At 43.9% G+C, this 24,931-nt stretch overlaps 1 protein-coding gene across 5 annotated transcripts in view; it reads right to left on the reverse strand.

The window, feature by feature from the left end:
* The window catches only part of LOC125150854 (histone-arginine methyltransferase CARM1-like), a 245,965-nt gene that overhangs the window by 24,120 nt on the left and 196,914 nt on the right, over positions 1 to 24,931 (reverse strand). For all 5 annotated transcript variants that reach the window (XR_007146512.1, XR_007146511.1, XM_047831277.1 and 2 more), the window contains 2 exons: positions 19,083 to 19,260; positions 13,546 to 13,636 (listed from right to left, as the gene is read on the reverse strand). Coding sequence is in view for 3 of the 5 variants with exons in the window: in XM_047831277.1 (XP_047687233.1) it covers positions 13,546 to 13,636; positions 19,083 to 19,260 (269 nt within the window). In the remaining 2 variants the exon portion in view is untranslated. The remainder of the gene's footprint in view (positions 1 to 13,545; positions 13,637 to 19,082; positions 19,261 to 24,931) is intronic.

Here is a 24,931-nt window from a genome sequence, read left to right on the forward strand (position 1 = left end):
CTTTCATCTATCTATCTTGAGGGAATGAACGGAAGACTGGGTGTCCGTAACAGGCCTATGCGTGGGCACAGGTGCCAATGAAGAAAATGGGCAAATGGAAGATCATTACCCCAAGATTCTTCAGTTGCATTACGTGTTTCTTAATCTTCTCCTTCCAACAAGGGGCACGGCCAGGCTGGCCCACAATGCAGCCAAAATACGAATACATATATTGAACACAAGGCTCCTGTAAGTCTAGAAAATTCTGGAAACACTGCAGTGTTTAGAAGGAGAGTGAAGGTGTTTTAGGGGGAAATAAATAAGTCACTGTCACAAAGTTTTCATTAGAGGGAAGGAAGGGGAGAAGGAAAGTGAGGGAGAGGGGGAAAGAGAGGAAAGGGACGGAGGCGGGACAGAGTCTCCCAGAAAGCCCAGAAGGACTCAAGTGCATCCTTTAGAATCCCTGGGAGGCTTTTAAAAAGCTGACGCCTGGACTGCATCCCTCCAACTGCGATTCATTTGATCCAGGGTGTAAACCTACTGCCTGTTTCCAAAGCTCAACAGGTGATTCTCACGTGCAACCGGGGTTGACTACTCCTAAGTTACCGGTTCTACAATCCTCACCAAGTAGGGGAAGGACAATCCCCAAGGACAAAGGCAGCTTTCCACCCGGCAGTGACTGAGGCTGCAAACTGCTCTCTATCCCTTGTACCCAGCCTCAGAGGGACCAAGTCTGTGCCTTTGCCTTGTGTGGTGCCAACGAAAGCCCAACAGCCACGATCATTGTGGTACACGGAGGTACCACCTCTGGGGTGTGCACTGCGGTGGGCCAACAGCCCACCGCCTGGGTTTTAAAAACTTTCCGGCCAGACCATCTTTCTGATTCTTAGAAATCTCAAATCTTCTTCTGAAATGCATCACAAAATAATTAAAGCAGATGGGAGCTGGCATCTCTCTGGGTCTCCTAAGTGACAATGTGGGGGGATGAATCAGGAAACGAGTCTGTTGACTTGGAAGCTGGGGATAATTTCCATTGTTTTCATCATCTGTGGGTTTTATTTTCCAAGTTAACTTATGGCCTCTTTATGAGCCCATAAGGCGGAGACCACGTGTGTTTTCTTCTTCTGACTTCCCAGTTCCAACTCCCCTCCCCTCCCTCTCCACCATAATACATGCAACGTCTGGAAAGTCCTGCCAAGAGAGCCCAGAAGGAAAATAACGGTCCTATTAGCTAGGCCTAAACAGACCCAGAGCACAGAGAAAGAGGCAACCCGTTTACGCGGACATGAGCTTCTCCAGGTTCTACATGCAGAGCTCAGCTTGGAGAGCCATGAGGGGGAAGCTACCTCTCTGGCCTCCTTTGTTCTTGGCTCTTCACCAGTTCATCTTGGTTTTTGTCCTTCCTCCTCGTCCACACATCTCTCCCCACCAGCCTCCTGGATCTGTCTTGGAAGGAAAGTGGTACCACCTTTGTTCTCTTAGAGGAGTCAGCACCGGCCTCTTGCATTCACAGAGGGGAGCTTCTGTGACGCGAGCGCTCTCTTTGACGATATGAACATGCGCTCCCACAGCACAGCTCGCACATTTTGCTTTAAAAAATATCTTTACATCTTCACCTCCATTGAGGAGCTTCCTTCCCTTGGAAAAAAACCAACAAGAAAGAAAAGAAAGGGAAAAAAGGAAGGAAAGACCCTATTCTGCTGTTGACAATCAAGCAACTCTTTTTAACAAAATTTTTAATGTTTAATTTTGAGAGAGAGAGAAGGAGGAGGGGCGGAGAGAGAGGGAGACACAGAGTCTGAAGCAGGCTCCAGGCTCCGAGCTGTCAGCGCAGAGCCCGACGCGGGGCTCAAACTCACAGACCGTGAGATCATGACCTGAGCCGAAGTCGGACGCCCAGCCGATTGAGCCACCCAGGCACCCTGACAATTAAGCAACTTTTTTGTGTCTTAATGTACTATATACTTTACCAACAGTGACAACCAAGGTTATGCCAACCTGATGAGAGATATATAAACCCTACAAACCAAGGTGATGCCAATGTGAGGAGAGATGTATAAACCCTACGAACTGGAAAACAAACACAGGGATCGAAGAACGTCACCAAAGACACACGTGGTGCTCGTGGTACTGTGGATGCAGAATGAGAGGGTGGCTGGGATGGCCTTGTGGGGATGGTTCACAGGAAAAGGATGCACGTCTAGGAACAAGTTATATCTTCTTAGTTTCTTATACGTCTCTTATATATACCAATTGCGACAATGTCCCCCATCTGTAGAATGCAGACATACCACTGTGTAAAGTGGTATCTATAAAGATGCTTGGCTCATGATGTCTTTGGTCTTTGGGGTTTAAACTCCAGCAAAGTAATGTGGCTTATATTTTATATGTGATATATGTATATACTCTTCACATTTTTTAAAATATGGGGGGTTTTTTTGCTATAAAAAAAAAGAGCGGGAAATAAATGCACAGTCCTTAAAAGAAACCAAGCTTCAGACTGTGCATCTTTCGTAAGAAGTAAGGGCAAGCCTGTGATTCCATAAAGGAATCCAAGGGGCATCCCTAGGTGTGCAGGTGTAAGTGTAGACATTACTGGTTTGCCTAACAATTGGACCTATGGAAGCCTGTATCAGAAGGAAGAGTGGGTCCATCAAGACAATTAGGTGGACATCTCTTGTTCGTTCTAAGCAGCAAACAGTTGCTCTTCTTCTGGTAACAGCACCAGATTTTCTTCTGGAAGGCACCTCTCCCTCACACTCAGTCCTTGGGACTTGGGTGGTGTCTTATCTCTGCCCTCGACTCATGTGGTTCAGTCCCAGTCAATCAGAGTATCTTACTGCCCTGGTCTTGGCAATGATCCCAGGGTTGGGCGTCTGACCCAGTGAGGATCAAGTCTAAGAGTTTTCCTCCAACAGCTGCAAAGGAGACGTGGGTATGGAGCTGTGAGTTCCTAAATGTGCATTTGTTGTCTACGGGCTCAGGAGTAGAAATCCTGGAAGAGCTAGAAGTTTAACAGAGGTTACGAAAAGATGAATATGGAAGTTGAAGCTTCTTCTTTGAACAAAAGCCCGTTTGTAAACACTGAACAGTTTTTGTCGAGATGTGGCACAAAGGTTTCACCGCTCTATTTGTAACAGACACTCCCAAGGCTCACGCACCTGCCCTTCTAGCTGCAGTCCCGAACACTCTCCATGACTTTAAAAATGGCTTCCCCTCTAGTGCGAAGTGCGCAACGTCTAAAATGCTCTTTTTCCCATCACAAATTTTAGTTTCTTCCAAGCCCATAACTTGCCTGCTGGAACTTCAGTGAATGCATGGAAAGAGGAATTCACCATTTTAAAGATCAGACTCCTTCACAAAGGCACTTTGCCCATAGGAAGAGTGTGTATTCAGCCTCACCCTAGACCACACTGGGGTCATCTATTCCATTACTCCAAACCTCCCTGTTAGTTTCCCGAGCCTGGCTTGGACCTTGGCATTGCACTTGAACTCCTTCCACTTGGGACACTTGTACTGTGTCTGCAACACTGAAAGAGACACCACATGGTTAAAGAAAAAAAAATAAGGTCTCAATGTGGGTAGCCAAAGGGATGGATATTGTGGAAGAGCTAGGAGTTTGACATAAGTTACATAAAAGATGAATGTAGGGGCGCCTGGGTGGTGCAGTCGGTTAAGCGTCCGACTTCAGCCAGGTCACGATCTCGCGGTCCGTGAGTTCGAGCCCTGCGTCAGGCTCTGGGCTGATGGCTCAGAGCCTGGAGCCTGCTTCCGATTCTGTGTCTCCCTCTCTCTCTGCCCCTCGCCCGTTCATGCTCTGTCTCTCTCTCTGTCCCAAAAATAAATAAACGTTGAAAAAAAAAATTTAAAAAAAAAGATGAATGTAGAAACTGAAGCTTCTTCTGTGCACAAAAGCCAGGTGGGTGCCAGAACTGCAGCCATACACAGAGAAGCAGAGGGGATATCAAGAAGAAATACCAGTGGCTGAAAGGAGATTACAGTGAAGCAACCGTGAAGGCATAAATGGAACAAGAACACGGGCGCAGGGGAATTGAAACACGATTACACTGGTCATGGCAGTGTTCCTTCAAAAGTTCCCTCTCTGTGGTATGTGGTGCCATATACTTGGCTTCCCACCAAAATTCGGTTACATCATATTCCAATTTGAAATGTTCTCATTTGGTCCACATGGTGTCTCTGGGTACCGGTGACTATCAGGGCCAAATATATTTTTGGGAAAGACCAGAAGGCACGAAACTCTTGCTACGCCAAAAGAACCTTCAGTAGAAATTTCTGTTTGGAGGCAGAATTAGCCTGGGAACAAACCATCCATTACCTTCTCAGTGGAATTGAGCAGTTTGTCCATTCAGATGAAGGGATTTCCTTAAAAATAATGTGTTTCTCAGCAGCACTGTGGTCAATAAGACATTTAGCAGTCTCAGTGCCATGGTCAATAAGGCATCTTGTAGACTCAGAGTAGACAGGTGCGAGAAGAGAGCACTCAGGGCCCGTGGAAGATTTCCCACATTCGTCTTCCCTCATCCTTCGCAAGCACAGACTTCTGATTTCCATAAGTACAAACGACTACAGGACATCCACCACCGGCATCCTGCTATCACTCAACTGGCACTGCCCTTGTCCACCATGATGGGTGCATACCACCTGCTCACAATTCCCTGGAAAGGAAACTGAGACGAATCTTTTGGTTCCTTAAGTGGTGTACCACCATTTCAGTGCCACCTCAGATCCTCTCAGTCTTACCCGTTCTCTGAAATCCTCAGCCATTATTCTGACCTGTCGTGCCAAGGTACGAGCTCATCTGACCCCATGTGGGCACAGCCCAACGGTGCGTCACCTCAGGCCGGCACTGTGCATCCTTCCACTTCCACCCGAGGGTATTCCTCTTGACTCTGGGGCACGGATGCCGTGAGACCCATCTGGTGTTCACACATTCACAACCCTAAGGTATAGGCTAGTTAATGTTGAGGGGTGAATAGCTGACCAACGGGGAGATAACAGGCAGTGGGCAAATCTCCCCAATCCTCTGTATACACTGTCTGGAGATGTAGTTCATTCAGCCTCTGGAGATGGCCCTGAGGGATCAAGCAGTCTCTTGGTGTTTGATACCATGTGGTGGTCAGATGAGTAATGTGCTTCTGCATTAGCTCTCCCTCCTTCTCCGAATCTCTCTTACTTCTCATTCTTGTTTTGCTGGGATTACATTCTTTAATGAAGTTGTAGCTTATCAACTCTACCTAACACTGAGTTCCTTGGGGGAACCCAAGCTGAGTTCAAGATAGTAAACCAGCAACAGCAGAAGAGCTGCAAAGGAGATTGGGAATGCAACCTTGATAGGTCTTATGTATCATAGCTGGCACCCTGGCTGGCAAAGAGTAGGACCCCGAGGCCTGGGACTGGGAGAGTTGAGTGAACAAGGGGCAGAATCCTGAAAACATCTTCCCAACTCTCCCTAAATGCTTCAGGTGAACAGAAGCAGAATTCTTATCCTTCTTGTCCAAGCAGTAGCTTCCTGAAGGCTGCACAACCCCATTTCCTGAAGCCTGTGCCTTGCAAGATAATTCTGTTCTCCTCAAGATCAGTTTCACTATTGCCAGCTGCTTTCAGGCTAATGGTCCCTCATGGCTGTCAGGTTGATAACTCAAGCACAGCCTGAGCAGTAAGTCAATTCCTATTCTGGAAGAGTCTAACTTACATACTGAAGACAATGTATAAGCTGACTAATATTTCCTGCTAAGAATCAGGGAAATACGTATAGAAGTGAATTTTAAGGATCTTGAACTAGAAAGGGTAGAATGTAAGTCAGGATAGGACACAATTTCATTGACATGGGCACTCATAGGATTCAGTGTTCTAACAAAATACCAGACCTAACAGTCTGCTGGGATGTCACTTTGAAGCTTGGTCATCATGATGGCCTGCAGTCAATGAAGTGGTGATTCCAGAACTTCTGCATCATAGTATTAAGGAAGGAGTCAGAAGGCTCAGAAAGGCTAGAAAGATCTACCAAGTAAGACCCAAGAACATTTCCCCCGACTACATTCTCAGGAAAGACCCAGGACACCCTCCTTTCACAAAGGTAATAGGGGATCAACAAGTAAGAGAGAAATGGCATCTTTGGGAAGCTTAGGGTGGCTGTCCTCGGCAGATTAAAAATGCTGCTGCTGCCATTACACTGCGTTCCTAGTGAGCACAATTTGGAGGGAACTTCAGAGGTCAGAATCAAGGAAGCGGTAATTACCTGTCATAGTCAAGAAGGACATAATTACAGTGTTGGGAAGCAAGGCTACAGTGACAGTGAGGGTACCCTGACCTGTGGTGGTGGTGAATAGACCATCGTGTTCCCAGAGATGTCAGACAGATATAGAGTTAATTAGGATAGTGTTCAAATTATGTAACAACAATGACAACAACACATCTGCCAGCTGGTAAGCAGGATGATGTCGGCTGCCACAATGGAGAGATGAGGTCCCTCACCCAATTTCCAGGTCCAATTTCCAGATATGGCTTATGGGTCTAGAGACCACTGGTCCATGACTGCCGTAGAGGCCCAGCCTCTTAATGAATGACGCTGAAGGACCACCACCACACACATGGTAAATGTTCTCCAACCTTTGGGCCAAGTCCATCTCACAGAGACCCAGTGGGCTCCTACCCACCCTGTGGTTATTTTCTGAGTCCCCGAATATACAACTGGGAGACCTTCAGAATCTGGCAGAACCCTCACATTGGCCTGTGAAGAAAGGGCTATCAAAATAGCAAAGAACAAGTAGAGGGCCCATCTCTGAAAGGCCCCCATCCCCAGGTAGGGAGTATTAGTACCTTTAATTTATGAATAACGATACTGTGTCTCAGATAGATTAAATTAACTTGGTAAAGTTTTACAGTTAGAAGTTGACAGGGGCACCTGGGTGGCTCAGTCAGTTAAGCGTCTGACTTGGGCTCAGGTCATGCTCTCACAGCTCGTGAGTTCGGGCCCTGCATCGAGCCCTGTGTCGGGCTCTGCACTGACAACTCAGAGCCTGGAGCCTGCTTTGGATTCTGTGTCTCTGTATCTCTCTGCGCCTCCCATTTGTGCTCTCTCTTCTCTCTCTCCCAAGAAGAAATAAACATGAAAATTAAAAAAAAATTAAGCCCCTGAACCAATTATTTTAAATAATATCAGTAGTAACATCACATAAAGAAGTTTTACAGCTGGGGATGATGATTCTTTATGACTGAGATTATTCTCAGGAGGTAGTTTCTAGAATCTTAATTAATAAGGGGCAAGAAGTCTTGATCAAATAAGGAAGTTGTTAATTTTGTAGGTGACTGCTACTAACATCAGAATGTAGTACCCTTGTCTACTGAGAGAGCCTCATAATTGGTTATTTAGAAAGGATAAAATTCTATGCTTACCACATAGTTAAACTACAATGAATTTTAGAGTTAAACATAAAAATTAAAAAATGTTAAATGGAAAAAGTGAAAACATGAAAGAAATAGAAGTTAATACTAATCTTACGGTGGGGAAGCCCTTTTCCAAATAAAGGAAGAGAAAGAAACTACCAAAGAATACACTGGTCGATCTAGCTACCCAAAAATATTTTAACTTCTTCTGTGGTGAAAACCATCACAAAGATGGTTACAAGGCAAATTAAAAATTCTGAAGAAAATACAACAAAGTCTTAATACCCTTAATATGTAAGGAATTCTTACGCCAATGCATTTATCTTCCAGTTAATAAATGAATACGGAACAACTACTACTAGCTAGATGAGATGATGCGGAACGGCGCGAAACAAATAGCCACTATTATGGAACCTGCAGACAATATGTTAAATAAATAAGTCAAAACATATAATACAGCAGATGATAATAAGTGAAGTGGGGGAAAACGAAGTGAGAAGTGAGATACGGGCTTCCAGGAGGGAAGAGATTGTAATTTATAATTAAGAGCAGGTCTCCTGGGAAGATGGCGTGTGAGCTAAGACCTGAAGAAGATGAGAGCAAGCCATGGGACCATCTGCATTTCTGGCAGAGGCCAGCGAGGTGGCGGCAAGCCTGGCATGTCCATGGAGAGGCAAGGAGAGCAGTCACTGAAGACCCAGAGGATAAGAAAGGAGTGGTAAGAAACCACCTCACAAGGGGAGCAGGGTGGCACTAGATCCTGGAGGGTCTCATCAACCACAGGGAGAAGTTTGGCTTTTACAGTGCAGGAGGTGGGAAGCCACTGGAGGTTCTGAGCTGAGGAAGACTATGACCTGAATTATGTGTCATCAAGGAAGAAGAGGAAGCAAGTTGGAAGGCTACTGCAAGGCTATAGCAGAAGCAGGGTGTTTTGTTTGGCTTGTTGTCTTTTTGTTTTGCAGTGGTGAGCAGGGGGGTGGTGACAAGGGTCAGCAGCTTGCCTTTGGACGTGTTAAATTTAAGATGCCCAAGAGACATCCACACAGACTTGTCACCAGCCAGTTGGACACTTGAAGTCTATGGTTCCAAGGAGAGGTGTGGGCTGGAGTTCCCACTACAGAAGTTTCTGGCATAAAGACCGTATTTACAGCCAGGAGATGGAATGAGATCGGTACGGAGGGGAATAGAGACCGAAAGGAGAAGACGGTAAGAGCCAACTTGGAATCAATCCAACCCTGAAGACTTGGGTCTTGAGGAAGAATCAACAAGGAGACCAAGTTGGGGCCAATAATGAAGGAGGAAAAGCAGACTTAGGCTCCAGAAGTGAAGACTCAATGGTGCCAAGTACTGATTGATGAGAAAGGCGAGGACCGATCACTGACTACACCTGATGATCTTATTTATTCGGCCTGTTATTCCTCAGTTTCTCAGCTCCCTTCTCCAGAATATATCTAAATCACTTTTTTTCATTGCTTTTCCTCCTCTCAGCCAGCACTTTCATGGTCATCCTCTCATTTTTTAATTTTTAAATAAATTTTTAAAATGTTTTTATTTATTTTTGAGAGAGAGAGAGAAAGAGAGTGCGTGTGTGTGCACCAGCAAGTGGGGGAGGGACAGAGGGGGAGGGAGACACAGACTCTGAAACAGGCTCCAGGCTCTGAGCTGTCAGCACTGAGCCCAACGCGGGGCTCAAACTCACGAACCACGAGATCATGACCTGAGCCTAAGTCAGGCGCTCAACCGACGGAGCCACCCCGGTGCCCCTCACTTTTACACCTCTTGTAATGGCAACTGCACACACTTTCACCACCCATTTCCCTGCACAAGTGCAACCAGAGGGCCTCATCCCAGTCACCCTAATGCAGAAACCTCTTCATAGAGGGAGGGGAATTAGAAGGAGAGTGAAGGCTGGGAATTTTGTTAACTAGATATTTTTTTGAACATTTTTTTCGTGTTTGTTGACTAAAAATAAAACCGTTCAAATGCACTAGCTATCAAAGACATACAGATTAAAAATAAACTGGCCACCATTTTTTTTTTCAAATCAAATTGGCATTTAAAAAAACATAGCCCGTATGGGCAAGACTCAGCAGACATTCTCATATACCCCTGGTGGAAGTGTTAATTGGTAAAACTTTTTCTACAGGGCAATTTGGCAATATATAAGAATAATTTTTTTAAAGATCCTTCTTCACACCTTTTGGTCCAGTAATTCTGCTTCTAGCAATTTATTGTAAGGAAATAATCAGAATGCAAACCAAGATTTCTATAAAAGGATGTTCACTGTAGTATTGTTTCTTATAGAATTTAAGATACAGAATTCTATAAAATTCTATATTCTTGTAGAATATAGAAATAATGCCTTAGTGTTGCTTTTTTTGTTTTTGTTTGAGAGAGAGAGAGAGAGAGAGAGAGAGAGAGAGAGAGAGAGAGAGAATTTGTAAGTGGTGAGAGGGGCAGAAAGAGACAGAGAGAGAGAATTTCAAGAAAGCTCCAGGCTTAGCGTGGAGCCTGACATGGGACTTGATCCCACCAACTGTGAGATCAGGATCCAAGCTGAAATCAAGAGTTGGGACACTCGGGGTGCCTGGGTGGCGCAGTCGGTTAAGCGTCCGACTTCAGCCAGGTCACGATCTCGCGGTCCGTGAGTTCGAGCCCCGCGTCGGGCTCTGGGCTGATGGCTCAGAGCCTGAAGCCTGTTTCCGATTCTGTGTCTCCCTCTCTCTCTGCCCCTCCCCCGTTCATGCTCTGTCTCTCTCTGTCCCAAAAATAAATAAAAACGTTGAAAAAAAAAATTAAAAAAAAAAAAAAGAGTTGGGACACTCAACTGACTGAGCCACATAGACGGCCCCCTTAGTGTTGTTTCTTATAAAGTTTATAGGATTAAATTAGCAATTAAAATAGTTTAATATCCAGGGGCACTTGGGTGGCTCAGTTGCTTAAGCATCTGACTTCAGCTCAGGTCATGATCTCACGGTTCATGAGTTTGAAGTCCGCATTGGGATCGCTGCTCTCCATGCAGAGCCTGCTTTGGATCCTCTGTCCCCTCTCTTCTTTCTGCCCCTCCCCTGCTTGTACTCTCTCTCTCTCAAAAATAAAGATTAAAAAAATAATAATAATTTAATATCCAACATTGGATAGCTTGAGTTGATAAACTATGATATAGTAACAAAAGAAATACTCTGCAGCAAGAGAATATTGAGAAAATTTGAGAACAAGTCAACAAGGTCCTGAAATCAAAACTAAATAAAAATAAAAAATAAAATTTTAAACAGTAAAAAAGCTGTAAAATGATATTCACGGTATTATTTTTTTTAGTAGAGAAATTGAAGAGACAACTAAAATTTAACAGTAATTATTTGCACACTCACTTGAGATTACTGGAGTTTTTACTCATTCAAAAATATTTATTCAGGACCTACCATGTGACAGGCACTTGAAATGTAGGGTGTTTGGGATACAAGAGTGAAAAATGACAGAATGTGGTCTTCTGCAGGGCTTACATTTTATCAGGAAGGATGGAGACAGTAAACAATAACAAATAAAGGAATTATAGTTCTTTTTGGAGGTGATAAGTGCTAGAGGAAAAACACAAAGCAGGAAGAGTTGGATAGGGAGTGCTATGGCCGCCATTTTATAGGATGCCCAGGATATCTGACATTTTGACAGACTTTATGGAGGTGTAGGAATTAGCCACGTGAATAGTGGGGGAAAAGCATTCCACATAAGAGGATAAGCAAATGCAAGGGCTCCAAGGTGGTTGGATGTGTCTGAAAATCAGCAAGGAAGCCTGTGTGGTGGGAGCTGAATGAACGTGGTCCTGGGAAATGAGGAACCTGACTGGACAGAATTTACCAGAAGGCTTTGGAAATGCTGGGAATAGGTTAAGAAGCTGTCACAGTAATGGAGATGAGAGAGGACAGTGTTGGGAACAAAGGGGAAGAGTGAATATAGTTGAGACTGGACAGGATCCTGGGTATAATTCAAAAGTAGAACCAACAGCATTTCTCAATTGGTTTAGATATGGTGACAAAGAAAGAGAGGCCTTCAAGGTTTGGGGTCTGAATGATTGGGAGGACAACGTTATCATCGGCTGAGACGGAAAGACCATGACCGGTGCAGATTTTGAGGGGAAGTGGGGGAGACGAGTTGAGTTTGGATGGTACGTCTCTGTAAGGGGAGATGTGCAGGGGGCAGCTGGCTATAACAATATGGAGTTTCCAGGACATGTCTGAGCTCAGGAGATACACTTGGGAATCAGGAGTGTACAGATGCTATCTGAAGCTACGGGAATGGGTGAGTTTGCCAAGGCAGTGACTGTGGACGAAGAAGAAGAGGTCCAAGAGTGTGTCCTGGGGCACTCCAATGTCAGCAGGTGAAGGAGACAGGTAAGAACCAGAGGAGGACTGGTTGAGAAAGCGACCAGCGAGGCAGGAGAGAAATAAAACGACAGTTTTGGGCGTTTCAAACGCTGCTCAAATGCTGGCGTGGGCTAAATAAGCTGACAGGTGAGGTCTGATCACTGGATGTAGCCACGTGGAGGTCGGCAGACCGGCGACCTTGGTAAGAGTGGCCACGGAGGAACGTCTTAGGAGAGAAACTGAAGGAAAAGAGTTGGAGACTGGAAGGAGAGATGACGCTTTTTGAGGAATCCGGCTGCAGAGGGACTCAGAGAGATGGGTGGTGGCTAACTGGGGAAGTGAGACAGAAAAAAGGTTCTTTTTTTTCTTTTCAGATGGAATAAATAGCAGTATGTTTGTATGCTGCTGGTGAGCCTGGCCAATCCGCTGTGGTCATTACCATTCACTCGCAGGGAGCTAAGCTGGCGGCAGGTGGTAACAGGTGGGAAGGCACACGAGGCTACCCGGACAACGCGCTACCCCGCGGCCCCGCTGGGGGCAGGAGTCTGGTCTCTTCCGTTACCTGAAATTCCTGCCTCTCCAACCTCTTCACCCACTCAGGAGGCTTATATTTAAAATATAAACATTGAGGGTCGGCAGGAGCCCAAAGAATAATGATCGTAATTAGGGTCTTCCCCCGCCATGCTCCAAGAAGCCACTCACCCCCTTTGGGAAGTATGTGGCTTGGAGCTTCACAGGTACAGATTGAGCCGAAACCACGAAGTGCAAGTCTGTGCTCGGAAAGCCTATTTTGCAAGAAAAAAAAAATTGGAGAGAAAGGAAGAATTTCAGCCCGTTGACCCTACTCCTCAAAGAGCTGGTAACCTGGGAAACCAAAGTGCCTCCTATCTGCTGCTTCTTCACCAAGAGAGAGGATTGCAAAGAAAAAAAACAAAAAAAAAAAACCCCAAAAACCCGGAAATCAACTGTGGATATATCTCTGTGTTGGAAGGCTCTACGTACGTCAGCTGGAACTCAAAGCTTAAATTTTAGCATCCATCCGCTTCCATATGCCAGTACATGCCTGTCCTCCTACACACCCAGCATTCCCACTCGGAGGGTATCTGTTCTGTTTCTCCCTCCCGTGGGTCCAATATCATCATTCTCCTTGTAAAAACCAGTTCTCAAAAAAGAATGCCAGCAAGAATGGCGGTTTAGAACCGGCAGCGGCTTTGTCTTGGTTCTCGTTTTACAAGCGAAGAAACCAGGTCTCAAGAGAGAAAGCGAACTGTCCAAAAGCCAATAGCCAACTAGTGCGAAAACTCCAGAAAAAATTTTTGATCGACTCATGTACATCAAGAGGTACTGATTCCCACGCCCTCTGACCGCGAGGTGCGTTCTAACGGAAGCCATAGCTCTGAGCCCAAGGAGTGGATGGTGTTCAGTGGGGAGAAACAGCCAGCAGGCAGGGGGAGGATGCTGTCATTCCAGCAACAGGTGGTCTTCTGGATGGGGGACAGTGCGTAAGCAGCTCCCTGGTGTGTCTACTCCAGTGATTCTCAACAGGGGATGATTCTGTGCCCCGCTTCCCCTGCCAGGGACATCTGGCAATGTCTGGACAGACATTTTTGGTTTCACAACGGGGGGGAAAGGCATTCCTGGCAACTAGTAGGTAGAGGCCAAGGGTGCTGTTAAACATCCTATGCATGCACAGCACCCCTCTCCTTGCCCCCCAGCCCCCCGCCAACTGGGTAACCCAAGATGCCGAACTCTGGCTTACTCTAAGGGAAAAGGAATGGAAGAAAGAAGAGAACATTACCAAAAGTTGGCCCTGGAGTAGTGTTCCATGTAGAGCTGTTCGTCAGAAAAGGGGGCCAAGTGGATGTCGCTGAAGGTCGGGAACATCATTCCTAAAGAGCAAAAGACAAAAGACCCAGACGTTGACTTCCACAGCCTTCTGAGAGAAGGGTACACCCACCTGCCACTTGGCCAACATATTCTTTCATTCTATTTCAGTTATTACACAAGAGGCTGAAAATTAATCTTGCCTCGAAGCCAGGATAAAAAAAAAATTAGGCAGAAGACTGGAGGAAATATAAGAAAGGAATACTAATGCAAGTCACAAAGCTATGCTGCAATCAAAGCTTATGGGGAATTAGGTGAGACATCGAACCTGGCGTACTGCCTTCTCTGCTTTTGGCTTTTTCCTCCCTATATGTCCTGTGCTGCGAATTCCGTGCCCTTCCTTCACTTTAAAAATCTTATTGTTGTAAAAACAGCTTTGAAAATAATTTACATTCCCATCATTCCGTCACATTATTATTTCCATTCTCAGCCTTCGTCCCTGTATAATCGTGCTGATTATCTTTTTAAGTGTTTCTAGAAGCTCGGCTTCTCTGGAGGTTCACCACCCTCCTTGCTGGGACACCCACTCATGTGTTTTGTTCCTGATACGTACCGCCACCTTGGGAAAGGCAGATTCTTTCGTGGGCAAACATCTAGAATGCGTGCCTGAAGTCGGGCCTTTCTGGACAGGCAGACACAGTGATCAGCATTATTATTCTTGTCATTTTTAGGGAGACCCTTTTTCACAGTCACTTAGGAAACTGTGCACCAAAGAAAGATGAACGACTAACCCCATTTCAGAAGTGAGAATCGCCTTAGAAATTGGAGATGTGGTCACAAAAATAATGCCTAAAATTGTTAGATTATGTCAACTCTGCCATGAACTTTTTTTTATGGGTTTTCCAAGTATTAGTTCATTTAATTCTCCTAACAATAGAAAGTCGGCTCTATTATTAGGCCCATTTTATAAATGAGAAAACCAAGGAACAGGGAAATTTAAGCCACTCAGCCACAATCACAGAGCTAATAAGCAGAAGGGAAAAATCCCGACATGGAGTCTCATCTTCAGTCAATGGCCCATATTTTAACCACGCTCCCGTCAATGTCTGTGAAAATAGAACAGATTGTTTTATTTAGGGTACTTTCAGAGGTGGCCAGAGAGAAACCTCCATTGTTACATCATCCACATGTCTCCACCTAAATCTCAAGCACTGGTGTCAAAACAATAATGACTTCTTAGTGGGTTTTCAATTTCAAGACAAAAGGAGATTAAACAACCTTAGAAAAGCAATATGTATCCCTACTTGTATAAACCTGGGAAGCTTTAGAGATGCTCTGAGCCTTGAGCTTAACGGGAATTTCAAAGATATACAATGGAGGGGGAGAGATCATCAAAGGTAAAAATATAAGAACAATCCTTAGAGTTGAGGAAAATGAGTCTTCTGATTAAACATCTTCACTCCATGCCCAATACGAGAACTGAAAAAGCTAGAAAGGTTAGAGAGAAAGCAAGATACTAAAAGCATCCAGGGGGGAAAACTATGTCCCTCTAAAGGATCAGGAGTCAGAAGGCTATGGGACCTCTGAGTAGCAATATTGGAAACCAGAAACCAAAAAGAGATGTCTTCAAAATACTGAGTAAAGGGGCGCCTGGGTGGCTAAGTCGGTCAAGCGTCCGACTCACGGTTTATGAGTTCGAGCCCCACGCGGGCTGTGCTGACAGCTCGGAGCCTGGAGCCTGCTTCGGATTCTGTGTCTCCCTCTCTCTCTGCCTCTCCCCCACTTGTGCTCTGTCTCTCTCTCTCTCTCTCTCTCAAAAATAAATAAAATATAGGGGCGCCTGGGTGGCGCAGTCGGTTAAGCGTCCGACTTTAGCCAGGTCACGATCTCGCGGTCCGTGAGTTCGAGCCCCGCGTCGGGCTCTGGGCTGATGGCTCAGAGCCTGGAGCCTGTTTCCGATTCTGTGTCTCCCTCTCTCTCTGCCCCTCCCCCATTCATGCTCTGTCTCTCTCTCTGTCCCAAAAATAAATAAACATTGAAAAAAAATTTATAAAAAAAATAATAATAAAAATAAATAAAATATAAAATACTGAGTAAAAATGGTGTCCAAGTTCACGTTCCCTACCCTGCAAAATGATAATCCAAGAGGTTAATGAAAAGTAACTTCTCAAATACCTTGTCTCCAAAAGCTGTTAGAGGATACTCTTTGCTGAAATGACGGTGTACCCCAAGAAAGAAGACAGAAGAATAATGATGGAAAGCACGGAAGAGGACTGGGAACAAGCATGTCCCGCGTAGGAGAGAAAGACAGAGGAGCCATGGAAGGAAGGCCTCCACAGACTGCATATTGAGAGGATCTGTCTGACCTCTTGGAGCATGGAAACAATTAGCCATGAGCTTATAAAAAAAAAAAAACACCCAAGCTAATGAAAAAATAACTCCAAGAAAAACAGAAGATTTCATGAGAAAATACAAATGCATCCACTATACCCCTTGACTCAGCGCGGAACGATATTTGCGTTGTCGTCATAATATAAACGTCCATTACTGATCTCGCCAAATGATGATCTCGGTCTATATTTCTTTATATTACATTGTGAAATCCAAAAAAAGCTCTGTGAAGCAACCGAGCTTCGTACGTTTGCAGCAACATCATCTGACAGCAAACCCTGACCTGAGCCTACGTGAGTTTATTTACAGCCTTCATTTATCACACTTGGTAGCCACATTCCCATGTTTTGTGGCAGAAATGTAACATGTTTCATTACGGAGCCTTGCCTCAGGCCCCACTGGAGATTTAAGTAATCCATGGTAATACGACCATATTACCAGTCCCAAGTCCTCCAGATTCTGAATTCTGAAACATATCTGGCCTCAAGGGTTTGGAAAAGGGATTCAGGACCTGTATAAATATATTGAGAAGATGGGGGAGGGGGGAGGGAAGCAAGGGGAGTGAACTTCTCAACCAGAGAGTGACAAAAACAGCAATATATACACTTTTACATCGAAATATACTTTTATGTCAAAATATATAGGTACATCATGGCAGAAATAGCAAATGTGGCTGAAAGGGATAGCCTTCGGTGGGGGAAATGTGAGGACAGGAAGAGGTGAGGCAGAGGGTTCCTATCTATTAGAAGTCTTTTTTTTTTTAATTTTTTTTTTCAACGTTTATTTATTTTTTGGGGGACAGAGAGAGACAGAACATGGACGGGGGAGGGGCAGAGAGAGAGGGAGACACAGAATCGGAAACAGGCTCCAGGCTCTGAGCCATCAGCCCAGAGCCTGACGCGGGGCTCGAACTCAGGGACCGCGAGATCGTGACCTGGCTGAAGTCGGATGCTTAACCGACTGCGCCACCCAGGCGCCCCTAGAAGTCTTTTTAACAGTATTTGATGTTGTAAGTTATGCCTTATTTTCACGGAGAATAGAAATAATTAGCAAAAAACCAATCTTCCTTCAGGAACACATGGGTTAAAAGGAAGATCAAGTCGGCATTCACGTCTACTTGTCTAGTTAAAGATATACAGCCTAGTCATATCCATTACAAATATCTGGGGGGAAAGAATACCCCGATATTAGGTCTAGGTACTTGGCCTGGAGGGACTCAACAGATGCAGGTGAATTTACCACGTTCACAATCTCCCCAGTGGCAAGTACTCAGCCATGTGAAAAGAAATCCAGAAAAGAAAAAATGTCAGAATTCTTTCTGAAGGGCACTGAGTAAGAAATCCAAGCAGCCTGTTCCTTCACATGCATTTCCACAATTCAGTTTTGTCACGTAAACAACAGGCTTATGAGACCTTCCTGGGCTGTTTACACAACAAGCATGTTAATGAAGTTTGTGACATCAGGTATACTTTACCTTTTTACTCATTTATTTTTGCAGGAGTTTCTTTTTTAAGTGCTTATCTCGGGGTCCCTACATTTTGAACCACGCAGGAAATTATAGAGGAGCCTCAGGCTTTAACTTAACATAACACTTGGGGGCACCTGGGTGGCTCAGTGGGTTAAGCGTCTGACCGGCTCAGGGCATGATCTCACGGTTTGTGAGTTCGAGCCCCTCGTCGGGCTCTGTCCTGACAGCTCGGAGCCTGGAGCCTGCTTCGGATTCTGTGTCTCCCTCTCTCTCTGGCCCTCCTCCACTCATGCTCGGTCTCCCTCTCTCTCTCAAAAAATAAACATTAAAACAAAATTAAAAAAAAACAACATGCATACACTTGGAATGCATGTACTGCCTAACTGGGAGTTAGAACGGTGCCGGTGGCTGTCACTATTTTGTCTTCACTGGATGTCAAGGCAGGGAGCCACGGCATTGGTAAGGTGCTCGAAGTGTAATGGGCCACTTTTAAAGTGTAATAGCCACTTTTAAAACTGGCTGGTCACTTCCCATGCTCTATTTGAAAAAAGACATTCTGTGGAAGCGTGTCTACTGTCTCCAGTAGAGAGGAAAGTTAGGGCACATGCAGGAGTCCTGAGTGTGGGCTTCAGGGTCAGACCGACCTGGGTTCGAACCCCGGCTCTGTCATTCGGTAGAGGTGTGTCCTTGTCAAGTTCTTTGCTCCCACGGAGCTTCCATTTTCTCTTCATAAATGGGGGCCGGTCTCAGTCTTGGTATTGCTGACGTTTTGGGCTGGAGAGCTCTTTATGGGGGGGTAGGCGGTCCTATACTCTGAAGGACATTGAGCAACCCACCTGGCCTGTCCTACCAGATGCCGGTAGCTCCCCTCCCCGAGTTGTGACAAACCAAAAGGTCTCCAGACGTTGCCAAACATCCCATGGGGGAAGACCGTAAAATCACCAAGAACCTCAGCGGTGACCTTTCAAATAAATTAAAAACCTCCAACCTTCACACTTGGTAAGATCCTCATAAATGAATTTATGCAGATTGCTTAGCACATGTAGATACCTGGTAAGCGCAAAAAGAATGCGGGATTTTATATTATCATCTCAGTACTGATCACAGGGAAAGAGAGACAGAGTGCGAGCCGGGGAGGGAAGAGAGAGTGGGAGTCACAGAAACCGAAGCAGGCTCTAGGCTCTGAGCTGTCAGCACAGAGCCCAACGCAGGGCTTGAACTTACGAACCTGTGAGATCATGACCTGGGCCGAAGACGGACGCCCAACTGACTGAGCCACCCAGGCACCCATAGAAAGTTTTTTTTAGAGGTTATTTTTAATATACAGATGACAAAACCAAAGTCAAAAGGTCAAGTGTCCGGCCAGGTTCCTTAATGAAGAAAGTGATAGAAACAGGACACAAATATATAGCTCGGAACTGGTCCTCTCTACCCCTATTTAATACTGTGCAGCACACTACCCTCTGTGGCTTTATGGCTGGAGACTAGCTGACTTCTTATGGAAGATTACGATGAGAAAAATTTAAAAGCTGCTATCATAGAAATGCCCTCCCCTCCTCTCTGCCCAAAATTAAATATCGTGGGGGGGAGAGGATGGTAAAGTTTTACGGAAGAGTTAGCTTATATCCTGAATCAGGAATTGGCCAACTCACCATTTGCTTTTAGCCACTTTTTGGAATGAAGGTAACTCTCCAACATCCTTTCATTAAACAGCATGTACCCCATCGGTTCGGACACGATCACGTCGATGGCTTCGGGAAGAGAGATGTCTTCGATTTTCCCTGGCAAAACAGTGATCTTGTCTGAAAGGTGGTTATTTTTCACCAGCATCTGAAAAAGATAAGAGAGGGTGCTAGGTGCCAGTACTGATGTTATACAGGGTCTTACCAAAAAAAAAAAAGTCTACAGATTAAGGGTTGACACCGTGATAGGGATGAGAGGGAAGAGACATGTTTGTTTCTATAAACCCTCGAAAAAAAACAAACTTGTTTTTCTTAATGTACAAATAGTTCGTGCTTACTGTGAGAAGACACAGATATGACACAAATAAAGACACCTGTAATTGGGCCACATGCAAATAGTAACTATGGAGAGTTTGATGTATACCCCTCTCCGGGCTCTTTACACACATGTACACGTGTGTGTGTGCATGAAGGTGTGTGGGGGTGTTGTCTGCGTACGTGTATATTCATATGCGCCTGCACTTTTGAGGGAATTGTTTTTTTGTTCATGGGTTCAGCTTATTTTCCATCATTCTGCCTTCGGTAAAGACGCCAAAGAGCTCTTTACAAGAATCTTGCACAAATTAATGATCCTGACGCTCATTAAATTATCCTTTGGCCTTTGGATTCCAAAAATAAGTAAGAGCACATTCTTGCCCTTTCTGCAGAAGCACATTTTACAGTTATGTACTCATTTTTCTTTGATGTCTTCTGTATTCTGTTTAATAACTTTGAGTTCTCTTCAAAGTGGGACCTTGAAGAGATCTGTATTTATTATATTTCTAATGTATTTCTTCTTAATGCCAAATATGTCAAAGAACTTGCATTATTACATTTATGTCTTTCTACTGCCTGAAAAATACATCTCCTAATAAACATCTTATATGCACGAGCATAAATGTAGACAGCACATTCCTTTTGGAGTTGTGGCTCTCCGAGACTCTTAGATCTTTGCTCGCTGTGTTTATGCACAGACAACTTCCATTTTGTATTTTCACAACTTGATCCCTTTGCCATGAATGTGGCACACCATGTGTTTGTCATGATTCCATTGCATTTGTTCCGTTTCTGATTACTTCTTCACATAGCTAGGGTAACCTTCACCTCGAGACAGTCCTTCTAGGGTGCTGCCTACCAATACATGCCCCGTAAACTTATTGAAAGTCTTTTCTACTTAAACTTTGTATTTTAATGTTTATTTATTTGTGAAGGAGACAGAGACAGAGCATGAGTGGGTAAGGAGCAGTGAGAGAGGGAGACACAGAATCCAAGGCAGGCTCCAGGCTCTGAGCCATCAGCACAGATCCCCATGCAGGGCTCGAACCCACGAACCATGAGATCGTGACCTGAGCTGAAGTTGGACATTCAACTGCCTGAGCCGCCCAGGCGCCCCTACTTAAACTTTTTTTTTTTTTTTAAAGATGGAATAAATTAATCTCTGATCTGGAAAAACAATGAAGAAAACTATGAATGTGTCACCCACTGTCGACATTTGTCCATCCACAAGGACTCTTGGAATTCCATTTTATCATGGATGATACATGTGGAAGTCTAGGTCATGGGGCTCATGGGATTTTTCCCTGTAGAGACAAAGCCTAAAGGTTAAGGCTTTTGGTGCCCTGCTCTTCTCGGCTTCCTCTAGACTTTCTTAAAACTTCTATATAATCTTGTATTTCCTTGATTCTCTTTTGTTCACGAATACAATAATCTTCAACATCCTGGGGGCCTAGCTGCTTCCCACAGACAATTAGTAACTGTGTTCTCTTATGTCTACCTTTCAGAAATATCTCATTTCCACCTTTTCCTTTCTGCCTGCATCAACTTGTTCGGTTCTTAATAGCTTCAAATATGGAATTTAAAAATAGCATTTATATAGTAAAAAGAATAATAGTAGTGCCTATCTCACAGGCCGGCTTGAGGATAAAACAAGATAAAGTATATTAAAGGCTGTGTACGTTTTAAAATTGTTACTGTCACATTATTTTTGTTAAAGAGTACTATGCATTAAAAAAGAGAAACGCAGGTGAGAAAAAACATGAAAATAAAGATCGTTTGTATTGTCATATCCAGATGTAGGCAAAGTATATCCCTCAGCAGACATGTGAGTGTCTCTCTGTTTATGAAAATGTAAAATATTTTGTTTTGGCACCTTGAGATATTTGAGCTGAGGGCTCAGGTTGCACTAGAACCTGACTAGCTCCTATGGGGACAAAGGGCATCACTATATCCATCCTGGCCTACCTGTCAGGAAGTTCTGTTTTAAACACCATTCCATGAAGTTTTCTACAACACCATTTCTACTGGTTGTATAGTATTTCAAAAAAATACTCTGATTCATTTAACCAACCCCAAGTTATCGGACATTGAGGTTACGGCACATTTTTCATCGTTATAACAGCATTTGAACAAATAATAACAAATAACAAATACTTCCCACTGCTTCTGGCGCATTTAAAGAACACGGCAATTTTATATTATTATTATTATTATTATTATTATTATGAAATTTATTGTCAAATTGGTTTCCATACTACACCCAGTGCTCATCCCAACAGGTGCCCTCCTCAATACCCATCACCCCCTCTCCTCCCCCCCACCCCATCAACCCTCAGTTTGTTCTCAGTTTTTAAGAGTCTCTTATGTTTTGGATCTCTCCCTCTCTAACGTCTTTTTTTTTTTATTCCTTCCCCTCCCCCATGGGTTTCTGTTAACTTTCTCAGGATCCACATAAGAGTAAAAACATATGGTATCTGTTTTTCTCTGTGTGACTTATTTCACTTAGCCTCACACTCTCCAGTTCCATCCACGTTGCTACAAAAGGCCGTATTTCATTCTTTCCCATTGCCACGTAGTATTCCATTGTGTATATAAATCACAGTTTCCTTATCCATTCATCCATTGCTGGACATTGAGGCTCTTTCCATAATTTGGCTATTGTTGAAAGTGCTGCTATAAACATTGGGGTACAAGTGCCCCTATGCATCAGCACTCCTGTATCCCTTGGGTCAATTCCTAGCAGTGCTATTGCTGGGTCATAGGGTAGATCTATTTTTAATTTTTTGAGGAGCCTTCACACTGTTTTCCAGAGAGGCTGCACCAGTGTTCATTCCCACCAACAGTGCAAGAGGGTTCCCGTTTCTCCACATCCTCTCCAGCATCTATAGTCTCCTGATTTGTTCATTTTAGCCACTCTGACTGGGGTGAGATGGTATCTCAGTGTGGTTTTGATTTGTATTTCCCTGATGAGGAGTGACGTTGAGCATCTTTTCATGTGCCTGTTGGCCATCTGGATGTCTTCTTTAGAGAAGTGTCTATTCATGTGTTCTGCCCATTTCTTCACTGGATTATTTGTTTTTTGGGTGTGGAGTTTGGTGAGAAGAACATGGCAATTTTAAAGGTTTCTGATACACACTGCCCCTCTGCCTGCCACAAAGGGATTCCACTTCTGGATTTTAAGCCCTTTCTAAATTCTGCCTATGGGGTATGAGACTTTGCACAAGGTAGTGTATAAAACTGCCTCGTCAACTTGGGTCAGAATGCTAGAAGGGGAGCTTTCTAAGTCTTACTAGAGACACCAATGTGATACGATATCCAAGTGAGCATGATATTATTCTCTATGGAGAATTTACAGAGAATAATCCTGGACTATTGACCCCTTAGGAACATCTGAGATATAATAAGGCTTTGGAGGGAGGATTTTATGAGCTGTCAAAAGGGCAATTTGGGATTCATAGGAAATAATTTTGAGTCCCATTATTCTCACCGGTAAAGAAGGGAATACCGCATTATGAAATAGGAAAAAAGGCCTGCCGGCAGGTCACTGTATCATGTGACTTCATTTAATTTCATTCAATTCAAAGAACACTAGATCAGCAATCTGAAGATATGAATTCTAGCCCTACCTTTACTACCAAAGAGCTGTGTGATCTCGGGCAAGTCACTAAAGCCCATAAATTCTGGTTTCCCTCCTTGGAAAATTAAAATTTAAAACGAGTTGATCTAAGGCTCCTTCTAGTTCTAACATTTTATGATTAGAAGAAAGCCCAATTTCCCCCCAAATACATTCCTGGAGTCCACGAACATAAGAGCTTCATGATCAAATAATTTTGGAACTTCCTTATAATATATATCCCTCTTACAAAATCAGAGATATCCTTAGCAATATCAATTGCTTTGAAGAATTTTGCAGGAAAGAAAACTGTTTGGCTTGGTTAAATCAAAGACACCCAAACTTATTTGGATGCTTTGCAGTTCTTTTTTCACACTGGACATTTATTTATCTCCTGCAGACCAATAATGAGGAAACAATGAAAATAGTTTATTTGGTAATTCTAAATCCGAATACAATTTGTTGACAAAGGTATTTGAAAACAGGACATAAATCCAACCAATAATAGCTCTAAGACAAGAGAATAGCTAATTCTGGATATAAGTCTTTGAGTCAATGTTGCTGTTTTCCTTCACCTTTGGTTTACAACACTCTCAGTACAGAAAATTTTGTGTTAGCCTGTCTTCTCACACACCCTTCTTCCAAAGCCGAAACTTTGTAGCACTATCCTTTACAGGAAAAAGGAACTTTAATGCATCTCCCCAAGAGCTGGAGAAGGCTACTAATCCAGAGGAAGGCTCCATCATCCACCATGGTCACTGCTGCAGATTCTCCCTATGGGACCTGGTCCTTCTCTGAGAGTTCAGAATAGAGGGAGGTTCCAATAAGGGCTCTGCTCTCTGGACACCATCAAGGTACGAGCAAACCCACGTTACATCTTTGTTTGGATCTTGTTTCCTTGCAATTACACTGGGTTTCAAAAACCCTTCGATAGTTCTGTCACTTGTACTGGCTGCTTAAATTGTGCCCACACATGCACACACACACACATGCACACGCACACACTTTAGGTAGTGGCAGCAGAATTCACCCTTTTAGTATCACAGTGATTTCCAAGATAGATCATGGTAATAATTTCACTTGGTGAAGTTCTTATCTCGCTTGGGAGGTTTTTCACTGAGTTACATGCGTTGAAAGGTGTTGTTTATTTATGCCTGTCCAGTTCGGAAGCTTAGTTAGTCTTAGAAGCTATACCACACAATACCATATAGTATTGAATTGTATCCTGTCTCAAAGAGGTGGAAAAATCAAGCGCTTTGGAGGTGAAAGACTTGGGTGCTACTGTCAGATTCTCCACTTAGTAGCTCTAAGACTTTGGCCAAGACACATAGTTTCTTGGAAGTCCTTTCATTCACGTGTAAAATGAGAATAGGAGTGCCTGGGTGGCTCAGTAGGTTAAGCGTCCGACTTCGGCTCAGGTCACGATCTCACCGTTTGTGAGTTCGAGCCCTGCATCGGGCTCTGTGCTGATGGCTCAGAGCCTGGAGCCTGCTTCGGATTCTGTGTCTCCCTCTCTCTCTGCCCCTCCCCCACTCATGCTTTGTCTCACTGTCTCTGAAAAATGAATAAACTTAAAAAAAAATGAAAAGAAAATGAGAATATAATAGCACCGATCCCTTCATGTCATCTTAAGGATCAAATCAAATGAGAAAGTAAGAGAAATGTATCAGTCAAAGAGAATAGGGATTAAATCGAACACGATTTTAAAGACAAGATGATAAGGCAAAAGAGCTGAGATTAAATGAGACATTTGGGGTCCAAAGAAACAACCAAGAAGCAAAGCAACATAATAACAGAATAATACTTAACTAATATGCAGGAAGAAAATATATTACATTCCAATTACTTATAACCGTTTTGGAAAAACATTTGGCATCAAAAAAGTTGAAAG

Source organism: Prionailurus viverrinus, chromosome D4 (genome assembly GCF_022837055.1).
Source record: "Prionailurus viverrinus isolate Anna chromosome D4, UM_Priviv_1.0, whole genome shotgun sequence".
NCBI classification, from domain to species: Eukaryota; Metazoa; Chordata; class Mammalia; order Carnivora; family Felidae; genus Prionailurus; species Prionailurus viverrinus.